At 40.9% G+C, this 26436-nt stretch overlaps 1 protein-coding gene across 5 annotated transcripts in view; it reads right to left on the minus strand.

The window, feature by feature from the left end:
- The window catches only part of NOTCH2 (notch receptor 2), an 86294-nt gene that overhangs the window by 34225 nt on the left and 25633 nt on the right, over positions 1–26436 (minus strand). For 4 of the 5 annotated variants that reach the window (XR_014184187.1, XR_014184188.1, XM_082053951.1 and 1 more), the window contains exons 5-12: positions 24458–24580; positions 9505–9738; positions 8502–8657; positions 7185–7373; positions 5940–6053; positions 4657–4770; positions 1253–1486; positions 647–757 (exon numbers count right to left, since the gene is read on the minus strand). Coding sequence is in view for 3 of the 5 variants with exons in the window: in XM_082053951.1 (XP_081910077.1) it covers positions 647–757; positions 1253–1486; positions 4657–4770; positions 5940–6053; positions 7185–7373; positions 8502–8657; positions 9505–9738; positions 24458–24580 (1275 nt within the window). In the remaining 2 variants the exon portion in view is untranslated. Of the gene's footprint in view, positions 1–646; positions 758–1252; positions 1487–4656; positions 4771–5939; positions 6054–7184; positions 7374–8501; positions 8658–9275; positions 9398–9504; positions 9739–24457; positions 24581–26436 lie in introns of those variants that run through there. The other variant, XM_082053953.1, reaches the window with a different exon arrangement.

The raw sequence follows: 26436 nt of genomic DNA on the forward strand, positions 1-26436 counted from the left end.
TATTTTATGAGCACATTACCCTACATGGCTCAAAACATATGAAGTCTATTATAATCAGTGTTGAGATGTGCTTTAGTCATCAGAAATTGTCCTGATGTAGACCTACAGTTCTAAGCATGGATCCAAAAGTGCCTAAAAGCTGCTTTTTTCAGCCCTACTTTAACTGTATTTGACAAGTCAGATCACACTATGAAACAGATGTTATTTGGTTGGAGGCTTGAGAGTGGAGAGCAGCTCATTAGAACACTGAGTTAATGCTTTGCTTTCACAGAAAGAGAAATACTGCTCACGGTCAAAGCCCAAGGTACTGCCTAATCAAATAACTCTCTATATTGTCCACGATATCTCTGTCCCTGGAAAAAGCTGTAAATAATAAACCGAAGTCACATGGGTTTATTTGTTATAAAACCAAGACCCATGAATTGGACACAATTACCTAACAAGAACAGCATTTCACAGCGCAGATTAAGCCATTTTTCTGCTTGGTAGAACTTGCTGTAATGTAAGACGCTGAGATTCAAAGATTAGAAGGATTTACTGAGATACTAACTGAATCCCTTGCAGTCAGTATGCAAAGAACAGCCTCCTTAGCTGGTCGGATAACTATCTTCAAAACAACTCAAAGCTATTGGGTAGCTGACTTTACCTGTAAATCCAGGTTTGCAAGCACAATTGTAGCGATTAATGCCATCAATACAGTCCCCGTGAATGCATGGGTTACTTGCACAGTCATCAAAATTATTTTCACAGTTCACCCCTGCAAAAATAAAAAAGTTAGAAGAATAATGGGGGCAAATCTTACAAAGAAGATGACAAAACTATTTCCCAGTAATGGCCAAATTAAGAATCCCACCTGCTTTGAAGTTACAAGTACACTAAGGCAACTTAAACAGGTGATGATGCAGAAGCACTGCAACACCAAGAAATGCCACCTGAGTCACTGCATGCTGACTAAATATGACCCTGAACTTCTACTAAACGTTTAAACAAAAGAATAAACAATTTTGAACACCATGCTTCTTCTTTTTTTTTTTTTTTTTTAATCTCCTGCATGCTTGAATTTTGGGTGTAAAGAGGAGGTAAATTCTTCCAAGGCCAGTTACAGCACCAGCGGGGGTTCGGCAATCCACACAAACACAGGAAAATTCAGCAAGGAAAAGCTTATCTCTGTACGCAAACGTAGCACACATGAGAAACACTAAAATGCTTGTATTCTGTTAGAGTCCAATCCTTCTGCTTGTGCTGCACGTACCTGAAGTGCCCAGTAAGCAGTTGCACTGGTAGCCGTTCACCAAATCAATGCAGCGTCCCTGATGGAGGCAAGGATTGCTGTGGCATTCGTCTATCTGCTCACTGCATATGGCACCCATGTAGCCAGGATTGCATATACACGTGTACGAATCGATTCCATCTTGACATTCCCCATGGTGGCAAGGATCAGGATCACAGTTGTTGATGTTCTCCTCACACAGGAGGCCAGTAAAACCTACGGAAAAATGATGAACAAAAGTAATTAAGATGTTAACCAGTACAACGCTGAAGTGACTATAATGCAAACACAGAAAGAATCATGTTAAGAATCAGCAAAGTGGCAGACAGCACAAAGAATAACTGGGCATCTCAACTGCTGCCCATTTTCCAGCCCTGGAAAACAAGACTCTTCCACTGCTCACACTGTTACAGAACAACATCTTGCATGGAGGATCCTGGCATTGGAAACAGGTACCTTCAGTTTATTCCAAACAGTAGCAATGAGAGGAAACACGTAAATCTCTGTGAGAAATATTTACTCCAATCAGTATAAACTATCTGAAGGCGCCCTCCTGTCATTATTTCCTCTACACAATACCGGGGGGGTTGACTTTTCTAGTATGAGAAATTACTGCAAAGATGCTGCAGGAACCTTCCCAAGGGAACTCCCTTGGCTCACATCAAAGCTTCTGCAGCTCTGCTTATTAAAAAGTCTCTTGCCCCTCTCATTGGGAAACTGTTCAGTAACTCCAAGCAAGCACCAACTGCATATTTATGAAAGACTGCATGCAACCTCTTCAGTTAGGAGCAATGAAACAAGCAGCAATTTGGCCTGTTTCATTCTGCTTCAGCTGGGAAACATCCTGAGCAACAGAGGAGGACAGAATCTACTCACCAAAAGGCCTAAAACAACAGTTCAGGAAGCTAAGAGTGGCAAACAATTCCCTGAAGAGCCCTGTTTTCTGTGACGGAGCAGAGCTATATGGAACAGGGACAATTTTAAATAAATGGTTTTCAGAGATGACGTTTTGGAGCAACAGCTCACGCTGCCTTCCAGCAGCTGGAGATTAAGAAGGTAGAACTTCAAATTTCAAACAGCATCGGGAGACTGATACAAACCAAGCTGCAGGGAATTTCAACAGCTGAAGAGTGATTCTCACCTGAGTATTATAAGTGGATAACAGGCTCCCCATTTTTCATACAGGTTTGTGGTTATTTCTCTGGTCAAACATACCAGGTGACGGCTAACATTTCCAAGTTCTGCGAACGTATGCATGGATGAATGGGTGTGGAAGGAGGTGGGGAGAGGGAAGGGAAGCTAGTTAGAGAGATGGATATAAAAAGATGTTAGGAGAGGAAGAGAAACAAACCAATAAGAGGACGAACAGTGGCAAAAAGGAAAAAAAAAAGGATAAGGGCAAAGAAAGGAGGAAAGGCCTAAGACAACTCAAGAAAAGAAAAGCCATGATCTACCACTGGGAAGGAGAAGTGGAATAATGCCAGAAGGGAAAGAAAAGACAAAAAGCAAGCAGTAAATAGAGCTATCTGTACAGCATTTGGCCAAACATTTTGCAGTTTTCAATCACTTTGGCAGCCGGTGATTACCATTCAGAGAACACATATCACTCATAACACAAGATTAATAGAGCAAGAACATACTCAAACAGTATTTTCCAGTAACTGACCTGCCCCAATGATGAATTCCACATTTCAGTCTTACAGAAGGCTGTCAATATTAAATATAATACTTAGCATACATTAGTTAAAAAATCATTACCTTGTCTCTTATTGTAGCTCAACTAAACCACTTAAAGATCAGATATATTTCTTGATCTCTTAAGTGAACATACCTTACTGAGATATGATTTCCATCTTTGCAGACAAGAGTTAGACTAGAAAAGAAACACTTGAATATAGAACATAATCCCTCAGACAGGACAGAAAAAAGCCCTGGTACAGAGCATTTCTCCCATTTTCAGGCAAAGTACTAACCAAAAATTTTACTAAGAGCTGCTGCTTCAGCAACACATACTTGGTTGCTTTCAGCCTTCTCCTTGAAAACGCTCTATACACCATGTTCCTTCATGGAAGCAGTAGCCTTTCCGCATCTGGGAAACCTGGGATTTCTGTACTGAGCTGGTTCAACAGTTTAGTTCCCAAATTCAGAACATGCTTTTCATGCTGCGGGTCTCCGCGTTGTCCTCCACTACATGATCCAAAACCCTCACAGACCCGATAAGCGCTGCACTCTCAGTGAATAAAAGCAACCAGACCACACACCAGCTTCAGAAAGACCTTCTAAGAGAGTTTCAGGCACTCTGGGGAAGAGGGAGAGAGTGTGCGTGAAAAGGCTGGGGAGGAATTTTTAAGCTAATCTCTGTTATATTCTGTATGGTGCATAATAAATGAGTTAAGTTGAATTTGCTTTAACAATTTGATTATTGGAATGATTCAAAATGAGAACAATTGCACGTAAGTCTAGCCAACCTAACGGCACATTTCTGGGACAAAGGCAGCTCCAGGTACTGTTCAGCCTCTTCCCCAATGGAAGAGCTAAAGCAAATGTATTCCATGTTTGGTCAGTTTGAACCTGCATCACAAGCAATACATCAGACACCATTAACTGAAAGCAAACAAAAGTCATTCCTTACTGAGAATTAGAGTGGGAACTGCCTATACCTTCTTATTTGACCAGATGTAAAAATTAAGATAAAATATATCTACATCACTCCCAGAGGGCTGAAGATAACAAAATCCTATAATTAAACCTGACACTTATGAATGTGTAATTAACCAAGCAGTAAAGGAATGCAGTGCATTCAAAAAAACCACCTCAGTTTCATCCACAGCTCTGTCAAAACTCCTGTATGACACTTGACAAATTTTAACTATGTTCTGGCAGGCAGATAGCGTATGGTACTTCTTCCAGTGCACACAACTTTTAGTGCATTTCAATCTTCCACTTTTGACATAATATAGCCTGACACAACAGAAATCAGAATACATAGTAGAACCGCTCTATCCATTTCTTATTCTTCAACTGTATACTATATAATCCGACTTGGAAGAAAGCAAGCTAAGCTACCGACAAAAGGCCTCACACTGCTGTTTTTCCACTCGTGGATTCCATAGGTGATACAGAAGAAGTTGTCACCTTCTGAGAAGCAAGAGATGGGGCTGACAGGGGAGGTCAGAACTCCCATCAGGTGTGAACTTGCTGTCCCAAGCGAAAGGCTATCTCTGTACTTAAATGCTATTCTCTGCTGCAAAGGAGCAGACAAAGCTTTGCAACAAACAAGCAGTATTTCAGAAAGAGAAAGAATGTTGGCACATCTTTGACCACCCCTTTATGTATTTAGGTTACATGTGATGTCCAGCCCTGGGGGCTCTGAACACGAGACTAACCTGTGGCGCACTGGCACTCGTAGCCATTGGGATGGTCGATACATTTGGCTCCATTGAGACACGGCGTGCTGGAGCAGTCATCTATATCAATCTGACACACAGCACCACTGAATCCTGAAAGGCAGAAACAACGTGAAAATCCAGAAGTAATTCTGAAGCAGCTGCACTGTCAGGAATTAGTTAGTAGCAAATACTTAAAAACACCCAAATATAAGCTCAGTAAATCTAAACTCAATTTCATCACTAAGCACGCACAAACATGCCACACCCTTAGTGTATTGGCTCCTCAACCAAACCACCAGCCAGAGCAGAGTTTCTATCCTCCAGGTCAAAGGAGCCTCAGCTGGAAAACTGAGATGGCCAAGTCCAACAAAATGAAGCAGACGGAGCACATATGGTGTCCGCCACTGGACAGTATGCCTGCATATAAAACTGACAGGCCACCAATAAAAACTATCAAGTAACCACAATAAGTAACTTAAAATGAAACAATAATGTGCACATCACTAGAGCCTTCAGACTAGAATGACTACAGAACAGTGGAATGTGGTACAATACAGCATTGGAGCTTTCGATACACTCCTTTAAATAGTTAAACTCTCAGCGGGTTATGTCAGATGATGCAGATCCTTAGGCACTTCAAGAGAAAAGTAAAAAAGCTCCAGGAATGTTTCTCGGAGGAAGGAACCAAAAGAGGAGCCAGAACATCATTAGTCAATAAGAAGGGACGCAGAGCAAGCTTTTGTCAAGTATATTCTCATCTCAAAACTTTCTGTCCACCATCAGGAAAACAACTGATGTTTACCCTATACCTGACCTCTCAGCCCAGCATTTGTCCTTCTTTTCTAAAGTGGGGACCCAATCCACCTTGCCCCTGTTGCAAATAACATAAACTATACTGGTGCAAAAATAGCTTCTGCCTAAAAACCTCAGAAAAAGACAAAAAGCATGCAAAAGGTCCATTTTTAAAAAAGTATTTAGAATTACTTGTTGATATCTCACTATGATATTCACAATAACAGTAGTTCTTGATGTCAATTACCCTTTAAGGGAAGATAGCCAACTGTATGTTTCTCAACATCTACCAAGCTATAGACACAATATTATTGCAAATAATACATTTCTATTCTTATTACCAGTGATTGGAACTCACTCATTCAAACAGATGCTGCATTAAGACAACAAAAACTCCCAAGAAACACACCTCTTGCAATCTCTCACTGGTTATCCATGCAGTTCTTGGTAAGGTCAATCAGGAAAAGCTTCCAGAAATAACTACTTACCAGGAGGACAGACACAGAGGAAGCGGTTGACTTTATCAAGACACTCTCCATTGTTCACACAGGGATTACTTAGACACTCATCAATATCTTCTTCACAGTGAACACCTTTAAAACCTATTAAAAAAAAAGAGGTGACTAAAGACCTTAGAAAGTGCCCTTGAAAGTCTAACTGCCCCTTATACCAGTGCTGAAAGCCTATCTTTAGTTTCATTGCAAGTTTGCAGTTTGGACAGAACCTACAAGGTAAGAATATACACCAGAGGTTATAAAGGGATGTGGGAGGTGTATCTTTCACAGCTGCTTAACATGATCACTTGATCAGCAGTAACAGAAGAAGTTGTTGCTGAATTCACATTACATTTTAACACTTGGGAAGATACCAATATATTTGGGTATGCACCAGTATAAGTTAAAAGGTAAAGAAACAAACAGCAGATAATTTTAGCTCAAGGCCTTTTAGCCACTGACAGAGTAAAAGAAAAACATTAAGAAGGGTGAAATACTTGGGACTAGAGTTCCAGCTTTCAAAACAGATCAGATATCAATAAGAACTCATTCTAGTTGTCATGGTATCAGCTGATCACCTGCAGGGGTCACAATTCTTTCATTATACCTTGCAAGACTGAGCAATTGGCACCTTGCACTCTTTCTTTTACCGCTTTCTATCAGAAAGCAAAATAGCAGACTACATAGGTCATTGGCATGCTGAACATGTGAATTTTACAAGCATGATTTCAATCAAGTAACTTTTTTTTTTTACAGTTATTTCCTCAGGCCAACGGGAGCTTACATCACTTGGGGTATTTAAGCAGAGAAAAAAAAAAACAAACCCACACACTATTATCCAGAATCATCATATAACTATCTCAAAACACAGTCACTCTTTAAAAAAAATATATGTAAAAAAGTTTGCACCTGCTTTGCTTTCACAAATGTAAGTTTCTGCACATACACTTTACCAGGTATAGTAACAAATATGTTCACGTGTACTCCAACTCAGTATGTGAACTTCCCTTGCTGATGTAGAGATTGGTTTTGTTCTCAGTCCTCTAATTGCTTTCTCCCTCCCCCACACAAGCGCCAAGCCCTCCTGGCTGGTGCTGCCACCGCAAGCTCTCTCTCACTATTTCATTTAGCCTCACCCTGTACAATTTTGTGTTCCACCCCAGCAGAGCTGGCAACCCTCCCTGGGCTCTGAATTTTTGCTCTTCTGGAAACCCTGCCTTTGTCAGAAACTCCCCTCACCTGGCATACAGAGACACGTGAATCCTCCAATTTTATCCAGGCAGGTGGCATCGTTTTGGCACGGATTGGAATGGCACTCATTGATATCCATTTCACAGCGAGGTCCTGTGTAGCCCTTCAAGCACTCACAGTGGAAAGAGCCTTCTGTGTTTACACATTTCCCAGCATGTTCACACGGATTGCTGTTTGCTGCAAGAAAAATAAATACGTGTGTGTGTCAAAACCTCTCCTTGGAGCAGGAAAGCCACAGAATTCTTTATTAGTCATGGTCTTTTCCAGTGGTTATGCGTTTCTGGCAAGTAATACTGGGGAAAGACTGTTCATCCTCCTGGGGAAAGGCTACCGTGATTGAAGACAACATGTGGCAGTTACTTGCCTGCCAGAGGCAAAAAGAAAGATTGCTGTAACTAGCAATGGACCAAAGGAGCAACTCTGGTCCCTATTACTAATGACAGTTCTTAAGAGAAGAGTACCCAATAGCAGGAATTAGAGACTTAATGATGCTTTCAAGGTCTTTTCTCTAGATTATCTTTTACATTTACTTCACCAGTGAGGCTGACAAGGTGCCACCACAGGCACAAACCAATGAAACTAGTCCTTCATGTGTTTTCAGAAAGGAACGGCACTCTTTTTCAAGACAGACTGAGGAATTAAATTCAAAAAAGTGATTCTTTTCAATACTTCTATGAGTGCTGGTTAGGTATCACCTTCACGCATCACACTCTAGAAACATGAACTGGCACTCACAATACTATAACCAAGTTGGTGAGAGTCCAGCTAATCCTTAAAACAACACAACAGCATGATATCAGAGAACTACAGCTTTAAAGGCCCACATGATCAGCCATCTCAGAAGGTGCTCAAAAGATCCAGCCGTATTCTGGTTGTCAAACAGCCTTGAAATATTGCTACCATAGCAGGAGCTGCAGCAGTTCCCACACAAACTGCAATAGCTTTGTTGCACATGTAGTTCTACCCGTCAGCTTAACTATTGAATCTGTTTGTGTGAACTCCTTGCACAATGCTAAAAAAGCCCTCTTGCACAATGGGGAATGGTTCAGCATCTTGCTGCTTTTCATATTGCAGAGGCTAACAGTTCAAACGTGGGCAGCTATTCCGACTCAGCACTTTGCCTTGAGTCACACACAAGATTTAAAACTCATCTAAAGACATTGAAATGGAAGGGACAGAGCAGAAAAGGAGTTGAACTTCTGTTGAGATGCTATGACAAAATGTGTATTCTTACCCCTGTTAGTTTATAAAGCAATTAACCTAACTCCCCATTTACATACGTGCAAACATCAAATAGAAACTCACCCATTGCACATTCATCCACGTCCTCAGTGCAGTCTGCTCCCTTATGGCCTTGAGGACAGGTACAGATATAGTGCCCATTCACAGGGTTGGTATCACACAGAGCACCTTTCTGGCATGGATTGCTAACACAAGCATCATCCAAGTGGCACAGAAGACCTAGAGAAGCATCCAACGGTTTATTCAAAAGAATGAGATAGAACAGTCAGACTGTATGTTACACAATCAAATACTTTTTCTTGATATTTCAACCAGAGACTCCCACAGCCAGAAGCTTGAGCAATAGACTTCTACCTATAGACTACCACAGAGGTTTCAACACACGCCTATAAAACGTTGCATTTAAATACAGATCTTACGACTTCAGAGGTGTCTCTCTGGAGCAGTACAACAGCTCACCATTACCAAAATCTCCCCCTTGGAGCTGTTAACTGACTCTTCTTTCTAAGCAGCATGATGATTTTTCTGACAGCTGAAAACACATGAAGCCCACTTTCTTAGTTCAGATATGCTAATTACTTGTATTTCAGGTGTCACTTCAGAGACCTCATGTTTTTACCAACCCTACAACAGCAAATTTTCTACTATACATCCACTATACAAGGGCATCTTCACTCACAACAACAACAAAAAAAAAAAAAATAAAATAAAAAAAAAATCTGAGTTTACCTTCTAGGCTTTTAAGCACAATTATCATAAGTGGCATAGAGTAAGTCACTCTCATGCATAACTTCTCAGGCAAATACAGATCCCGCGAAGTGCTAGAAAAACATCTGCTTTCCTTGTAATCTAAACTGTAATAAGTTCAGCTTCCAGCCTACTATGAATGCTGCTTTGTCCCAGGCTACAGAGGTTTAAAAGGTCTTTGCTTGTGGACAGCACGTTTCCTTTTGTTCTTCCTGGTTTGGTCACAAAGTGTAAAATAAACACCACTTCAAATAAATGCATAAACTTCGGGAAGCATCTTCTATTAAGTGCCGGACCTATGCAAGTTTTCTGTCCTTACCTGCCTTCCCTTCTGGACAAATGCATGAAAAAGAAGCCACTCGATCAATGCAAGTAGATCCATTAGCACAGGAGGCAGTGAAGCAATCGTCAATGTTCTTGCTGCAGTCGTCCCCGCTCCAACCATTGACACAGACACAGGCATAGCCTCCGTTGTGGTTGGTGCAGGTACCTCCATTCTGACAAGCGTTGGGCTGGAGCTGACATTCATCAACATCTTCAGTGCAAAACTGGCCTGATGCACAGAAACGAACAGGTTTAATAAAAGTTCAGACACAAGAAGATTCTTGCATAGACAACATAACCAAGGGAAATGCTGTAGTCCAACTTGATTGCCACTTATTTTTAAAACGTTCTAGCCTGAGAACTTGCAACACCACCATTGTCAAATTAGACAAAAGACAACTAGTGTCCATATGTGACCCCAAGTATGAGCCGAACTGCAGATAACTTTGGACAGGTATGGTGTGAGAGCCAGCAGGCAGCCTGTGATGTATGAAGATACACCTGCAAGGATGGGGGAAGGAGCAAGAGTGAGGGGACTAAGAGAGAAGATGGTCTCACAGGAAAATCTCAGTCAAAGCAGTGTCAAAATGTCACCAGTAATGTAAGTCTTGTCAGTAGAGCTTATTTCTTTCCTATTCAGTTATGCACTGAATATTGCTCCATGAGGAAGAAAAGAATTCTTGAGACTCTCTTCTACCTAAAATACTCATTTTCCTAACCCCAGGTATTTCCACAGACAACCACAAATAGTGTTTTTTTGATTGTTAGTTTTTTTAGAGACAAACCAAATACTCATTAGAGGCTTTAATGACTGGAGATAATGGAAGAAAGAAGTGTAAACTGTTTCAGGGAGTTTGAAGGAAAAGGACTACTGGATCACTAAGTATGAAATCAGTTTCATGGGATACTGAATTTCACCATCACCTCTATAGGAAGCACTGCAATTCACATTTACTAAAATATTTATTTACCCAAATCCATCTTGTTTTGACATAAAGATCTGTAGAACCTACCACTTGCATCAATATTTTGTTTCAATGCTTATTCATCTGACTCACTAAAGTTGTATGGTTTACTTTTAAGCTGAAACTGTTTAGCTTAAATTTCAAGTCATTCATTCTTATTTTGAGTTTCTTGAGCAAATAAAACCAAATGGTGAAGCACCAGCTAGTTTCTCCCAGGCTTGCATATACCCACATATGGCGCAGATGTGCACTCATGGAGTAGTGGCCACAGCCCACAATCTTCTTTCTGATGAACTATTTATCCTTTTTCTGTTGTATTAAGAACTCTCTAGCACCAAAAGTTACTTGTTTTTTGCTTTTTCTTTCTAACTTCCTTATAACTTGTTTTCAACACCCTTCCTAGAATGTTGATATGATGTATGCAGCTCTGAAAGACTGGCCTTCATCAGAGATTAAGATTAGATTTTGTTTGATTTGAGCTTTCTTTCCCCACCCTCCAGCTCACACCATCACCCCCCTCACTGGTTTGCAGCAGCTTTCCATCATTTGGGTTAAGAGCCTTAAGTAACTGTATTGCTGTTAACACTACTAAGATCATCCCATTTTTCATCTCCAGCTCCTGTATCAGCCCTCACACATTTGCCTGGAATCCCCCCGATATTCCAAGCATAAGAAATTCAAGAGCAGGCCATGGATCTTCCCTGTCAATTTGCCTGGGCTTTAGTTTATCCAGGTTTGCCAATTTAAGAATATTTACTAGATGTTGCTTAACAGTCACATAGTTTATTAATGGCCCAGCAATCACGATGCAAGTGCACACATACATCCCTTCAACACACAGAATCAAAATATTTATTGTTCACGAGAAATTAAAAGTGTTCAGTCTTAACCATTTCCATCTACTATCTCCAAACCACAATTCCTTTTGTTTTCGAAGTATTTAAATAAATCCTAGCCATTTGTCCTGAGAGCTCTAGATTTTTTCCCCTTAGTGGCAAATAAATGAAGTTATTAAAAACAAGTCACACAACTGACTTTGTTCTGGGCACACGTTCCTTCTTCCAGCAGGACTACTTCAAAACAAGGATTTTATCACTTGAAAAAACATAATAAAAGTTTAACAATAATAATAATTATAATAGAGTTTTCAGACTTAATCGTCACTTCCCAGTTTACTTGGTAAAACAGTTGGGGGGAAATGTAACACTTCACATTGTTATCTGCAAAACATAGCGCTCTACATTATGAAAAAACAAACCCATGCATTTGTCATAATAGAAGTCGTTTGTTCATTAGCTTTCGATATTAGCTTATCAGTAACCAAACTGAAAAGAGCCAGTTATCTCAGACTGGTTCCTAGCAGTCACACTAATCCAGCAACTCAACACAGACTTCCTTTAAACAAAACAAAAAAAAAAAAAATCAAGGCTTTATTTGCTTATTATAAAAGTGATTTTCCTCCTTTTCTTGGAGGAGGCCCAACCCAGATCAAAGAACGTCCTCGCTGACAAACACTCATCCGTAGCGCGGTCGTGCCGCAGAACCGTTCCCGCAGCATTTACATCCTCTCGTTGGCTGCAGCCACTTTACACTCGGTATCACTAAAGCCTGAGCAGTTTTCAGCACTGAAGTTGCCGCAAGGCTCCACAGTAGCACACCTCTCTCCAAATCACTTTCCTTGTGACTGGCTGAATAAAACTCCTCAAGTGGAACATTTGGTGGAGTTTTTTTGGTGGATGGCGGGCAATGTCTGTGTGTGTGGTTGTGGTCTGGGATTTTTTTTTTTTTTTTAAGCAAAGATGGGCAAACTACTCCCTCACATAAAGTCTCTGGATTTGTTTTTAACTTCCCACTTCAAGTGTCACTAATAATATCAACACTTCAGGATTTTTTTTCCCAATAGTTATTTTTCCTAGCACTTATTCTCCACTTCTAGAAGAGACAGCACCCAGTGACATCCCTGGTGTGCTTGCAGTAACCCTGGCTCCTGGGCTACTCCAGATTTGTGCAGCTCTGAGCTAGAACAGACTTTTAAAAAGTATATCAATGTCTCCACAAAAGGAGAAGAGAGCAGAGATTAAACTTTCTCAAGCAGTTCAACTATATTTCAAGAACATAGCACATTTAAGCTCCTTATATTTAATTTTCACTTAGCTTTTCAAATTCCTAATGCTCCTTTTGCAGCTACAAGACCAGTCATATATGTGTTTAACAGAAATAAAACATCTCCATCTTAATGCAGTTGTTTTTTTAAAAAAAAGGAAATTCAACTCAATATGAGGGCTGTAAATAAGCAATTAACTACTGTATTTTGCTACTTAATGGAAAAAACAACAACAACAATAAAAACAAAACAAAAAACCCACCCCCAACTTACTCTTTATTGAAAAAATTGAAATCCAGACTCAACTTCTGGGCAGAAATATGACTCAAAAGCAACATAAGGCAAGCAGAGCATATCAATCTAACTACATTGAAATATTCTGGAGCTATGTTTTAAAATACTACAAATCCCAGACTGGAGTCCAAGGCACTTGCATTTCTTAACTGGAGCTGGTGAATTGGCAAGAATGCAAGGCAATTTCTAGGTCACTGAAAATGCTTGAGCCCTTATTGCTGAAGTGAGGCTTAAGTGGCTTGGAAATGCATTCTGTAGCCTGAAGTCTTCAAACAAGAGAAATAAAAGTTTTCTAGGTGGAGTTTTGACTTTTTTAGATACCTTATGGTTGCTTATATATGGGGGTTTTGAATCTTCAGGTGTTAACAACATGGGATTAATGGTCAATATTCTAATTCTTCAATGCACACTTATGGTTCGGGGTTGTTTTTCTTGTTTGTTTTGTTTCTTGTTGCTGTTGTTTGTTTGGTGTTTATTCTGGTTGGTTCCCTCCTCCCCCCCCTCCCAGAAACCAGCACACACATTTGTCCATGCCTTTCAGTATTGCCCTCCCTCAAATCAGCATCATCACTTAGCTCTTGGTGGGACTGCAAGATACCCACCACTTCTCAATCTCCCCAAAAGGGCTGCTATGCCCTCAGTAGAGACTTCAACTCCTCATGCAAGTGAGAGAAACAGATGAATATTTTTGGCAGGTGCTGCAAAGAAAAGATTAGATGCTTCCATTGTTAATGATCCAGGTCTTCAACATAGTGTCTGTCCTGGGAGCTTTCTGAACAACCTTTTCATGGCAGAGACAGAACTCTCAGTGTCAGACATAAAACAGGAATTAATTCTAAAACTTCTTGTGCAGAATATTCATTGAGACTTCTCTCTGCCAGGTTAGTTAGGTAGATTTAAATCAAATGAAACAAAAGATCTCTGAAACAGTTTACTTATGAGATGCTGCTTTGGCTTCATTATAACTCAACCAAGTACATTTTTTGTAGCCATGTACTTGGCAAGCCTGTTTTCTGCTTTGTTAAGAGTTTTAGGAAGAACCAAGTCTTTCATTCACAGAACTGAAATTCAACTTCCAAGAGCAAACTCCATTATTAATTGTACAGTGTAATACACATCTTCATAACATAGTGCTTCTGAATCCCACCACCAGTTCAGCTAAATGCTAATTCGTTTAGCTGGAAGTTTCTGTAGGTATTTATTTTCTCCTGCTCTTGCTAGTTTCAATGACATTTCTGAAAGGAAACATAGTAAATATGGGGTGAACTAGTGAAGGCCAGAGCAAATACACTAACTGCACAATATTTCAATGGAAATGTAGAAACATACATATAAAAGACAACAAGAAAGGAAACACAAATTACTCCAAGTAGCTAATAAAAGCCTAACCTGACCTTGATATTTACAGAGCCTGGGAAATCAAGCAAAATGCCAACTCAGGTTCTAAGTGACCTTGTACAGAGTAAACAGCCAGACCACGTGGTAGTTCAAAATTGAAAACTAGAAGTAGAGAAAGGGAACAGCCTTCAACTCTTAGAGCTTTTTGCCCACTATGAAACTAAGTTACTTCCTGCATATTTCCCCTCAGAAATGCCATTTGGAGTAAAACAGACATGTTTGCTGCTTTGATTGCTCCCACGTTCAGACCAGCAGAAACTGGACAGGAACTGGCAGCTTCTCTTTAGGCAGACACAAGAATTGTACCAGATTTCACTGACGAGAAACAGCCACCTCCTTCTCTTAAAGCTCTTCATGTTAAAAAGAAAGAATAAAGTCTGATTCACAAAGGTAAGGCAGACAGCACTTGTTTTACATGCTATCCTACGCTGAAAGAACAGAGCATTAACTTGAGCAAATAAGAAACCAAAACTCTTACCCTGGGAAGCAGAAACAGATGCCTCTAAAAGCTGATCCTACCAAACCACACAGGCTTTGCATAAATCCCAGCTCCAAGACAGGAAGCTGCACTGAAGGCAGGACCTTCAGTCAGTTCAATCAGAGGTCTTCAGCTTTGGCAGAGACACTTTTCCATAAAGGAGAAAGTTTTCTTGGCCTCTGAACAGCTCTCCAGCAGGAAAGTCTGCTGATGCACAGCTGGAGCACCAGAGGCCAAAGCTCCCGAGAGAAGATCTCACATGCAGCTTAAGCACTAAAAACATTTGGTAGGACAAAAGATGGAAATACCTTCCTGTATGTCAGAAAAAAAAAAGGAAAAAAACCGCACACAAAACAAACACACACACACACAACACAAAAAAACACCACCCAAAAAAACCCAGTTCCTTGAACACTGAGCTGGGAGGAGACAAATGTCCATTTCTCTCAAAATCACAACTACCCCAGCACTGTACTCAGACTGAACTGGAAATCAGAATATCTTAAAAGTTTAATAATACTGGAAGGGAAAGATAATCCAGTGAGAATCACAAACTGGTCCTCAAGGTCCTGAGAGGTTGACTAGAAGAGGAGCATCGGATTTCAAGCCATCATCTCAGTGCATCACCAGAAGTTTGCCACTTGTCTCAGACTAGCACTCTAGCACACAGGGAAGAGCTTGCTAGGTCTCTTGAAAGGGCTATCTGGGAAGCTATAAAGCAGATCTAGACAAACTCTGAAGGAGTAATTTAATTCACAAAGTATTTCAAAGATTACTGTACGGTTTTTGAGTATGATCAGTGCAGCTCAGGAAAGCATGGCTCATTAGAACTGTTTACATTTTTTATCCAAGTTTCAAAGGACTACTAAGTGAGAAGGTGAACAGCGTCTTATCAAGACTCAAGAATGGGCCAAGAGATAAGAAGCAGTATTTGTACAAGTGACTAAATCTAATCGTGGCAGGCGGCTAGCAGTGCCACACTACAAGGGACCATGCGGTTCCTTCCCCTCTCCAACCACCCGTGTGCACTTTCAGCCGCTGGCTGGCAGGGCACATCTGGCTGGGGAAGGACACTTCTCTGGCCAGTTCCTTCTTCTCACACAAGGCAAGTGCCTGCATTGACCACGTAATCCAAAGCACGTTGGGCAGTCAGGTCAAAGCTCAGTTTCCTCAACTCGCTGTGCGAGTCTCCCTCAGCAAATGGAAAACGAAAAATTGCGTGGAACCATCAGGCCTTCTAGTAAAACGATGTCTATGAAAAATACTGAAGCTGCATGTTGTTGAACTGCACATTTGTAAAAACATTCCATTAATCTTTAACACCCAGAATTATCCATACTCCTTGAAAATAATGAGTTGAAATTAACAAATATACACAGGCATTGGAGCATTTAACTAATGGTCTGGAAGACGACTAACAGTAATCAGTGGTATCTTTAACAAAATAATATTTATATTAGCCAAGAGGAAGTCAGGGAATTTCAGACAGATTCAACCACACAAGTTTGCTGGGCAGTGCAACAGCAGACAAGGCTTGATGCACAGATGCCAAGTAAAATACAAAGGCAAACAGACTTGTTACAGAAGGTTTCACTTAGGCACTGTTTGAGAAAATATTTCAGCTTCCCTGGAAGAGTTCAGTGACGTCCTCAGCTCAATCACAGCTTTAATCAACAAAATAAACATCAATGACAAGACATTTGACTATAAGGAAGAATAACTAATGCAACCAGTTGTTGTGTAATAGCAGTTGCACAGCCTCAGCCTGGAATACATTTTGCAGCACGGAAGCTGCCACCTCTGAATAAAGACACTGAAAGAGGGGTAGAGTTCAGAGTCCGACAGACCAAGGAGAAAATTTCGTAAGAGACTTACAAAACAATTGTTACCCACAATGGGAGAAAGACAGATGATAAAAAAAATATAATACAACAGTTATTACAGTGAAGATACAGCACATGGCAAAGAAATTATCTGATCATTTATATAATTTGCTCTACTGATGCAAGATCTCAAAGCAAAGAACTGCGAACCTCTCTGAACAAGGTGACACCTTTACAGAGACAAGAACATCCAAAGCAACGAATGGGTGGTAATACTGAAAAGTATTTCCAGTGTGATGTCCAGATGACATCTAAATTCCAGACCCCCTGATGAAGCCACTTCGACAGCTCCCTGTGGGCAACACGATCAATACGACTGCTGCCTTCAGCCCCACACAGGAATTCAAAGGACTACACTGTTCACATCCACAAAACACACCCCCCGTCACATGTGTGTTTAGTAAAGGTTTTCTCTGATTAAGTATTATGGCAGTTTCCCCTGAAAAAAACCAAATATTTTCCCCTGTAGGAATTTTCAGAAGTAGGGAGAGGCATCACAGCCTTCAAAAAAAGTGCTCCTTCCCTGGGATCTCACAGCATCTTTCTCCCATTTGAAATACGGAACTACTGAGCTGCAAAGCAGTAGCAGCCATTCCCAAACCTCAGGTGTTGGGGTTTTGGTTTTGTTTTTAATATAGCTACTGTATCTCGGGCAATGTCAAATGCTATTAAAAAATATCACAAAGTTTAAGAGCTTAAGATAGAATTTGAACAACTGAAGATGAATCTACAATTGTAGCGAGTAAACATCTATGCTTATTTGAGGCTAATATGGTAAAGAGTTTAATTTCATAACCTCACTAGGAAGCATGTAGTGGAACTAATGGGCTTTTACAAGGGATTTTACAACCCACAAATACAAAACTCTGGGCTTTAAGAGACTTATGCACACCCTGATCCATTAAATACTGCCCTAAATCACTCCCCACAGACTACTGGGTAGAGAGGGCAGTCCTGACAGGGCTCTTCAGAGCAGCAATAAAAAAGAACAGAACAAAATTAATTAAAAATTACCAGTGATGCACTAATGACAGACTGGTTTAATACGGCAGTGGCAGGTGAAATGACTCAGGACAGCAGCAGCACAGAGAAGTAACCAAAAAGAAATACACATCTCCAAGCTACTCTCCATTTTGTCTCTCTCTTTACTTCCTCTGGAAAATTCAGTGAATCAGGGAAATACCTAACAAGGGAAAGTATCTACAAGGAAAAAAAAAATGTAACAGTTTGAGCCAAACATTACAATAAAAGCTTTGTACACTCCAGCTATCTCAGCAAGTCATCTGCAGCAATTATCCAAAGACAAATCACCTCATTCTAAGTACAAGGCAAGAGACAGAAACTTCCAGAAACAAGTCAGCTGCAGATAAAACAACTGCTACCCATTAGCCTGGTCTCATGGCTCATATTCACCAACCCATCCTCACCAGAAGGTCTGGCTTTATTTTATTTTTACTGCCAAACACAGGTAGGATGTACTGAAAACTTAAGGTCCATAAGGGATTATGTGGCATGTTTGATTGCAAAGAGTATTTCTGGCCTGCAAAGTCAGCAAAGGTGCAAGGGAAGCGACAGCAGTGCTGTCTAAATCAGATGCTGTCATTCTGCTATCGGTTCAGCTCTGCTGTTAACACCTCAGGTGTTTTATCACAGCTGCCACCTAAGCAAGGCTTGCTTTTGGAAATGGAAAGAACCATGAAACAAATGGGAGGCTGTGGTAGGTGTTCCAGAATCCATACTCGATAAGGTACTAATGGTATAACTTTTAATGCCTCCGAAATCAATCTGCTCTGCACAACACTGGAATCAAGCACCACAAGAGAAGCAAACAACATCCAGGACAAAGTTTATGTCCAATGCTTCAAATCATTTGTACACTCCAACTGGGAGCTGCCAGCTCCGGAGGCTGCCACATGCTCCCTGCTCCCTTTGTATCTGCCAGTTCAAACATGAAGGAAGAAAAAGACTCATAATCCCTCTTGGCCTCTTTCAGAGAGCTGTCTCTTGGAGATACTACTGTAGTGACGGCTAATCACCAGCCAGCCTGCCAAGTTCGGTGTAGACAGATCTCAGCCAGTACCAAAGACACTACTATGCTTTTTAATAACGTTTGGAAAGGCACCAGAAAGTCTGCCATTGCTGGGAGAGATGCCGGCACTTCTGGCAGGAGTCCGACACAGCCTGCCTGTGTTCACACAAAGGTGAGGAATTGCTGTTTGCACGTTCTGGTTGGCAGGTGCATGCACAATCGGAAAAGAATGCAACGCTGACAGCGCTCTCTGGCAGGTAAATAATCAAATACACTACAGAAAGTAGCAAGGACGTATATTCCACCATTTACGAGACTGGCACATTCAAGATTTATGAGCCATCACAGAATAGATTGGGTTGGAATCTAGTATCAGAATTAGTTCTTCCACATTTCAAGCCGTCTAAGTATTCTAGCAAAGCAGTATCTTCTGACCTAAGTTAAAAGGACTTGTTACTGCATACGTCATGATAGAGAAGTCGAGGAAAATGGTACTTGGCAAAAAAAAAAAAGTTTTAAAAACCAAAATACCAGAGCATACGGTCTTACATAAAAATATTAAACATTAGCCTTTTCATGTTTATCCTCCCTTCTCAGCAAAGTCACATTTGCCCAGAGTTTAAGGCTGGGATTCTCAAATAAAGGAAAGGTAGGGAGCAAATATTACTCTAATTAAATAGGAATCGTACCCTTAATGCCCCCTCTTTGAAAATTCCTGTGTAAAGCTTCGCAGAAAAAGTAACCCTTGTGCTAGTGTTTAAGAGCATATGACCAAGCTAACAGCTATTTTAATTAAAAAGCACAACCCTGCTGCCTGAAGAGCTTTTCTGCTCAAGACAAACATTTGCTTCTTAAGCTAGTTCCAAATGCTGGAGTTATTTGGTGGAGTCAGCTGTTAGGACACTGTGCTTCCCTTGAGACAAAAGTCTCCTAGATTTTAAAATATACAGTTCACTGGAGCCCCCTTTTCAGGGGGAAACAAAGCCTAAATAAATACGACTGCCATGGGAGTCTCGGCTTCCCAGCCACAGGGGTAGACGTAATGAAAGGAGGCAAGCGGGCCAAGCCTGCAACTGAAACACTATAGCATGGGTCTTCCAAAACCCACTCCAGTGTGGACATAGTGTCCCTCCCAAAAGACCCAGAAACTCACCCCCAACTCCTGATGCAGCAGTTCAGGAGCAAACTACGCAAGGGTCTTAGGATGCATATCTTAATCTCTGCCACGCACCATTCCCAAAAGGTGCTCTGGATCAAATACAGACTCATTATGATCCTCTGAAACACTGCAAACTTTCCACAGCAGAGTAGAAGTCCTTCTCAGCCAAGAAAAACAAAAGCATTTACAGCATTTCATACTGTTAATCACTTTAGTACCCGAATTCTTGAGTCATCTTTTTTGACACAAACTGCATAGGTTAGATCAACAAAGTAAACGGGTGCATTTTAAACAAAGCCTTGGTTCTTTATATAAATTATAGTCTGGAATGACTGATAAGGCTTTACATTCTCAGCTCATTTCACCAGGTCCTGTGGAAGGACACCCTAACCTTCCACACCAGTTTACAGTCGTGGACGCCATCAGTGCCTCTGCATCCACTTACCCATGAGACTGCCCTGGGAATTTTAATTCCTGATCCCAGACAAGGGGAAAAAAAATAAAAAAGCAAGCAGCTGGACAGGATTTTTTCCTGGATTAGTGAGTTAAAGTGGCACAATCCAACAAATACCAGAGCGAGCTCAGGGAAGGGTGGCTGGGAGAGAAGGCAAAGACACCTCCTCCTCTGACCGCAGTGAGCCCCATCAGCCTGGTTTAACTGCTGCAGAACAGCAGCATAAAGCAGAGTCTTCACATGGCACAGACGTTAGTCAGGATTTTTGGCTGATTTTAACTCAAAACACACTTGAAACACACCAAATTCTCTGGGCTGCCATGCACAGAGGATTAGAATTCAGTCTCTCACAAAAGCATGCTGATCTATTTCCAAGAAAAAAAGTGAGCTTCATTACATATCTGCAACACGGTGCCTTGAAAGGACTCAAACGAACACTGGTTCTGACAAAGGATTTAGCCTGGGACAACAAAGTCATCCTTACACAAACAAACAACCAGTTAACATTCAGCAACAGGAAAGATCTTGGGCAGTTTCACCAACACACATCCAAGAGTGTCTTGCCAGTTACAAATTTACGAGGTTGACAATCACTATAACCATATGAAATACGAGAACTCTGAAGGTGACAAAAACATTAGTGACAGCAGGAATTTCTCATCATTGTTTCTGAAAGGCAAGATTTTATCTTTCCAGAAAAAAAAAAAAAAACCAAAACCCAACAGCACAGCAAAATGAGAGAGAGAAGGCACATACTTCAACAGAAAAGGAGCAGTGAGCTCTGTTTGAGGAGTAGGAAATGAAGACTGAAAGCAAACAGTTTCTCAAAAGCTAAATTCCAGTAACAAGCAGAAAAAAATAACAAAAAAATGCACAGTTATGTAGTCCAGGCTACCACCTGTTAGGGAATTACAAGAGGCAGATGGTTACCAAAAGGAATTAGGACAGATTGTCTTTCAGTAAAGAATGCTTCAATATTACTTTACACAAAACTATTCTTCCTTGGGTGCAGTACAGCCTCTTGATTTTTCTAGAAAGGAATGGGACTGGTTTATCTATGCCAGGAAGCACAAACATATTAACAAACATGCTAGACAGAGACTAAAGCTGCAAATAGACCAATTTTAACTGCTCCAAGATCACTTCACAAATAAGTATGAGCAAGAAGAGACTGCAGAAGAACAGTTATGAATACAGCACATCTACACTGTTAAAGTACTTTTATAAAATTCAACATTCTTTCACTTTTGACTAATGTTTACTCAAATGTGCATGTTTGGGTCTCTTTTTTTTTTTTTAAGCTGAACACAATGTCCTCTAACCTCAAGGTCTCACTGGAAGCTTTTGATTTCCTGAAGTGTTCACTCTCACAGTTCCTCACTGCTGGCTATAAGCACTTATCAGAACAGATTCTGCAAGAGTTGTTTGCTCAGCTCTCCCCTTTTCACTTACCTTGGAGATGATTTACAATGTTATAAACCTTGTTTATGTAAAGGATGGACCTGTACTTATACAACATTTCCTTATTGCCGAGTAACTCATTTTTTATTGTAGTTTACTTCTGTCAGCATCAGCTGCAGTTTAGTCTTGGGGGGAAAAAAAAAAAAAGTCACATCTCCAAACTATTCTAGCAGTCATCCATCCATCTTCTCTATTTCGTGCCCTGCTTCAGTGTCACCCTTCACACCTCCAAGCAGCATGTGTACTGGTATATTGCACCTTCCTGGTCTCGAACTGAACATGCAGAAAAGGGACTGAAGTCCCTTCAGAGAAACAAGTTTTTCAGAAAACACAACTGAGATGAGGGTGCAGGGTCACTGCTGGGCTGAGCTGCAAGACCACATTAGAACAAGAGGCATTTGGGTGACTTGCAAGACAGTTAGTCAAACATCCGGCAGTATGAGTGTGCATAGATACTTCTGAAGTTACTAGTGTTTTAGTTTCAACAGCAAAACTGGCCTGGTTCATTTTAAACAAGATAGTTCAGTTCCCCAAAGGCTCTGTTGTTCATTGTTTGAGCAGCCAAGCTGCTGTTTCCTAAATGGTGAGACCAGTTTTAGTTCCAAACTGGCCTGATTCTTGAAGTCTAGAAAGTCAATGGCCTTGAGAATCCACCATCTAAAACCACTGCTGTACTGATAACCTTAACTTCACCATAAACAAAGGAAATTCTCAGAAATCCCATTCCATTAAATTGCTCTAGAAAGCCATGGGACTGTGATGTTTGGGGAGTTCCTCTCTCTCTTTCCAGGGTTTCACCAAAGAAAGATGAGTCAAGACTAGGCCACAACATAGGTCTAATGGTTTTTCCTAATGGCAGTCAGAGCCCATGAGAGGTTCAGAGAGTGAACGAGCACCACTGCATTGCAAAGAACTTCAGCAATTAATCACAGAGACAATCTACCACAAAACCAAAAGAGAATCATAGCCTATTGCCACTCAGGTCTCTTCCAGGAGAGCTGCACAAGTCATCCCTAATGACAGCAGCCAGCCACCCAAATCCTGTAAACCAAGGTAAATTTATCATGCCTCTACAAAGCAAAATAATCCCTTGTAGATTATATACTCACACTGTACACACTCGTGATCCATCATATCCTTTATTTTCCTTCAGGAGTAAGCCTGAGATTAATTTACTACTGACAGATTCTAGAAGCCATAAAAAGGTTTATAATTTCTGTTGTGTGGAACAAGATTTTAGGGGTCAGTGAAGGGTTGTTGGCTCCACACCCAAGCTGTCTTAATGTTTTCCTTTCCAGGTTTCACTTTCTGTGGGCTTTACAGACATACAGACAGAGGAGTATAAAAGAAAGTGCACTTGCTTATTAAGGGGAGAACTCATTTTCTCCTATTTACACCAAGTTTCAAAGAGCTATGCAAGCAGTGGTGCATTTCACTCTTATGTGGTTTTAACCTCATTTAAGAATGTATAATTTTTTTAAAGTTAATGAGGGTTCTTAACTGGCAGCCTCCTTTGCAGTTAATGACAATGGGTTTATAATGAGAATGATGTTCTCTGAAGAAAAAAAAAAAGCTAGAACAACATGAAATCTCTGGTCTCTAGTAGTCAAATTCCTCACAGTAAATTTGTCTGAACTACCAATCACTACAGATGTTCTGGCTTCAAATACAATATTTTCTAGATACAGAAGAAAAAGGGGCTAAGGGTTCTTCAGAAGCTGAGAAGCAAGTTCAAGCCTAACTCCAAAACAAGTATCCCAGTTTACTTTATGAAAGCAAAAATGCAAAACTGAGTCCACACCTGAGTCTTCCTGTTTTAGTGCTGATTTTCTCACCTATGATTTTGAAAGAAGGGAAAACTAAACTCATATGAAAAAGCGTGCCAGCTAAGAATGACTCGTGTGACTCAAAAAAACAACCCCAAACCCAGAGGTTATTTGTTTATTTTTGAGGTATGGAGACATTTTGTGACTAAAAATGACACTGAATTTCCTGTAAGCTGCTTCCTTACATCGTGCATAACACTTTCTCGAAATTCACACTTTTTTCCCCCTACAGACTCAGAGTAAAGCAGACTCATTTATGAAGCAAAAGTAGCTTTGCTAGTCGGAGAACTCCAGATAAAAATCAGTCATAGCAGGAAAATAATAGCAGCAAAACATAAGCTTCCCATACCTATACTGCTTTTCTCTTGCCTCCCTTTATTGCACTTATGTCGTCTTTCAGATTTGCCCTGTTTTTCAGCAGTGTTACTATTATCTACATGGGGATCATTATTCCAGGTTAAAAGTACTCCCAAGATGTATCAGCAAAGCGCTGCTAATGCGCACACCTGTAATAGCAAAGCTACGCTTTGTACTTTTGTAAAAACACGTATCCTCTTACAAAGTAATCCACGCAAGCAGAAGCACAGCTCTGTCAGTCACACTGCACTGCAGCTCAAGAATCTCGGTACCCATCTGCCAAACCCGTGTGCACGTAAGTCTGTAATACTGCCTGGTGCAATGGGAAATCACCCTCCATTGTGGTGGCTTTGATGAAATCAGTTTTCTTTTAAGTGCTCTACTGACATCTGCCCCCCAGACTGCAGAACAAGTCACAGATGTGAGCAGCGTTCAGTTGTATGCAACTCCAGTTGTACATTGGGTGAAGGCCAGAAGTCCTACATTTCATTCCCATAAAGCGTGCCCAGCCCATACAAGAATGTTTTACATAGTACGTACCTGTCCATTGTGGCGGGCAACGGCAATTGTACGTGTTCACACCATCCACGCAGATACCCCCATTCTGGCAGTTGTGATTTGGGCAGTCATCAACATTGTGTCCACAGACTGTTCCCTCAAAACCTGGACAAAGCAGAAACACGACAGACTGAAATGGGCTTCCAGCCTCTTTTGAAGATAATTCAACCTTCATTCAGCTTCCCCGCTTCCTTACTTTTCAAAGAATTGCCCTGTCAACCTAATCCTGATGAACCTCAATGTAGCACACCGACCAGAGACTTCATTGAATGCCTCTGCTGATAGCAAGCAGGTCAGATTACAGAGTTAGAAAACTACTATCGCAGGTTGATGGTCAAATACCCTTGTCTTTTAGGTGGTGATGATGTATTTTTTCTTTAAGTGACTAATGAACACTGCCATTGAAAGCAAACAAAGTGAAGATCAAGAGATTCAGTTTACTATGAGGTAAACTCCACACTGCCCATCAAGCAGCAGAGTCAGACCACCACCCAGGACAAGTTTTTCCCATGGCAAAAAAGTGCCTGGCATTCCCTCCATGAATCCCTCAGCATAGTTCATACGCCTTGGCCATGTCAAAGAAAGATCTTACATGCTTTAAAAATGAGCTTCCAAATTCTCGATTTGGCCCTCTTCAGTGTTAGACAAGTCAATCAACAAAGTAGCCACCACCCAAGTGATGCTTATACACTAAGGCCTGGTTGAAAAGCAGAAGAAACCAGATACCCTCCCTCAGTGAAAATCAAGGCTCAAATGAACATCGCCACACTGGCAAAATATCCTTGCCAGATCTCCCTCTCCTTTCAAATAAGGAGAAGTGAAGACATTAGGGAAGGGAGCCATCAATAATCCATCTTCCCCTCGATTTCTCCTGCTGATTTACTTCATGCTTCATTAAATAAACCTGGCATTTCTGCTGGATGAGAGAGCTATTTATCAAAGCACAAGTGGATGCATGCTAATGTGGACAAAGTAAATGATTCCAGAACACACGCGTTAATTTAAAACACCAGCTCTGCCTCTTCACTGCTTTGGAATGCAATATTAACAGTCCTCTCATCCAAAATTATGCTTTAACCCCTCTACTTTTGATGCCCTGTTCCAGACACTTCCATAACATCTGTGTCAAGTCACACAGACTCTCTAAGCAACATCTGGTCCAACGCAGATCATGCTGTGTGGCAGATGAGACTGAGACTGTAAAGCTCTGAAGCAGCTTCTCCAGATTACCACCATTCTCAAGAGACCCAAGATGACTCATATGTATTCCCACCTCTTGAACTTCTCCAATACTACAGGTTAGAGTCAGAAGTGAAGAGGAATGCTGTTACCAAGCTCTATATCAAGTGCATTAGCATCCAACATCAAGGAAGAATAGACTCAACGTAAAAAAAACCCACCTACCTGCACTATTACTATTACCCTTTCCCTTCGAAGCCCTTCCACCTTCACCCACGACCCTTCAAATTTTGTGGCAGTAGGGAAGGTGAAAATGAAGAGGAAAGACACTGTGGTGAGTCTAAATCCTAATAATCATAGCAATGCCTTCCTGGCAAAAGGTGCTGCGGAACAGCTACCAAGGAATACAATTAGTATCAGATCACTATAACTAAATCTGTATAAAGCTACCACGCTTGATCCAAGGCTCAGCTGTAAAACACAGAGGTGTCCTATCCGCTTGCTCTTCAGCTTGAGGAGAATCACCCCACTGACCACAGATTGCCCTCAGGCCAGCAACATGATCGGCATCGAAATGCACCCAGAAACACAAACTCAAAAGGTTTATGTTCCTGTCCTTTCAGCTTGGGCAATGTGGAAGACCTATCCTGCTTTCTAGTAAACAAATTCCTGACGGTAGTCGTGTTTAACTCACTGTACTGGACACAAATTTAAAGTGGCTCAATGATTCTGAGTAACAATAAAGCACAGAAGTCACTCCAACACCAAACCATTGTCACCAA

Source organism: Streptopelia decaocto (genome assembly GCF_964273445.1).
Source record: "Streptopelia decaocto genome assembly, chromosome: 5".
Classification (NCBI taxonomy): domain Eukaryota; kingdom Metazoa; phylum Chordata; class Aves; order Columbiformes; family Columbidae; genus Streptopelia; species Streptopelia decaocto.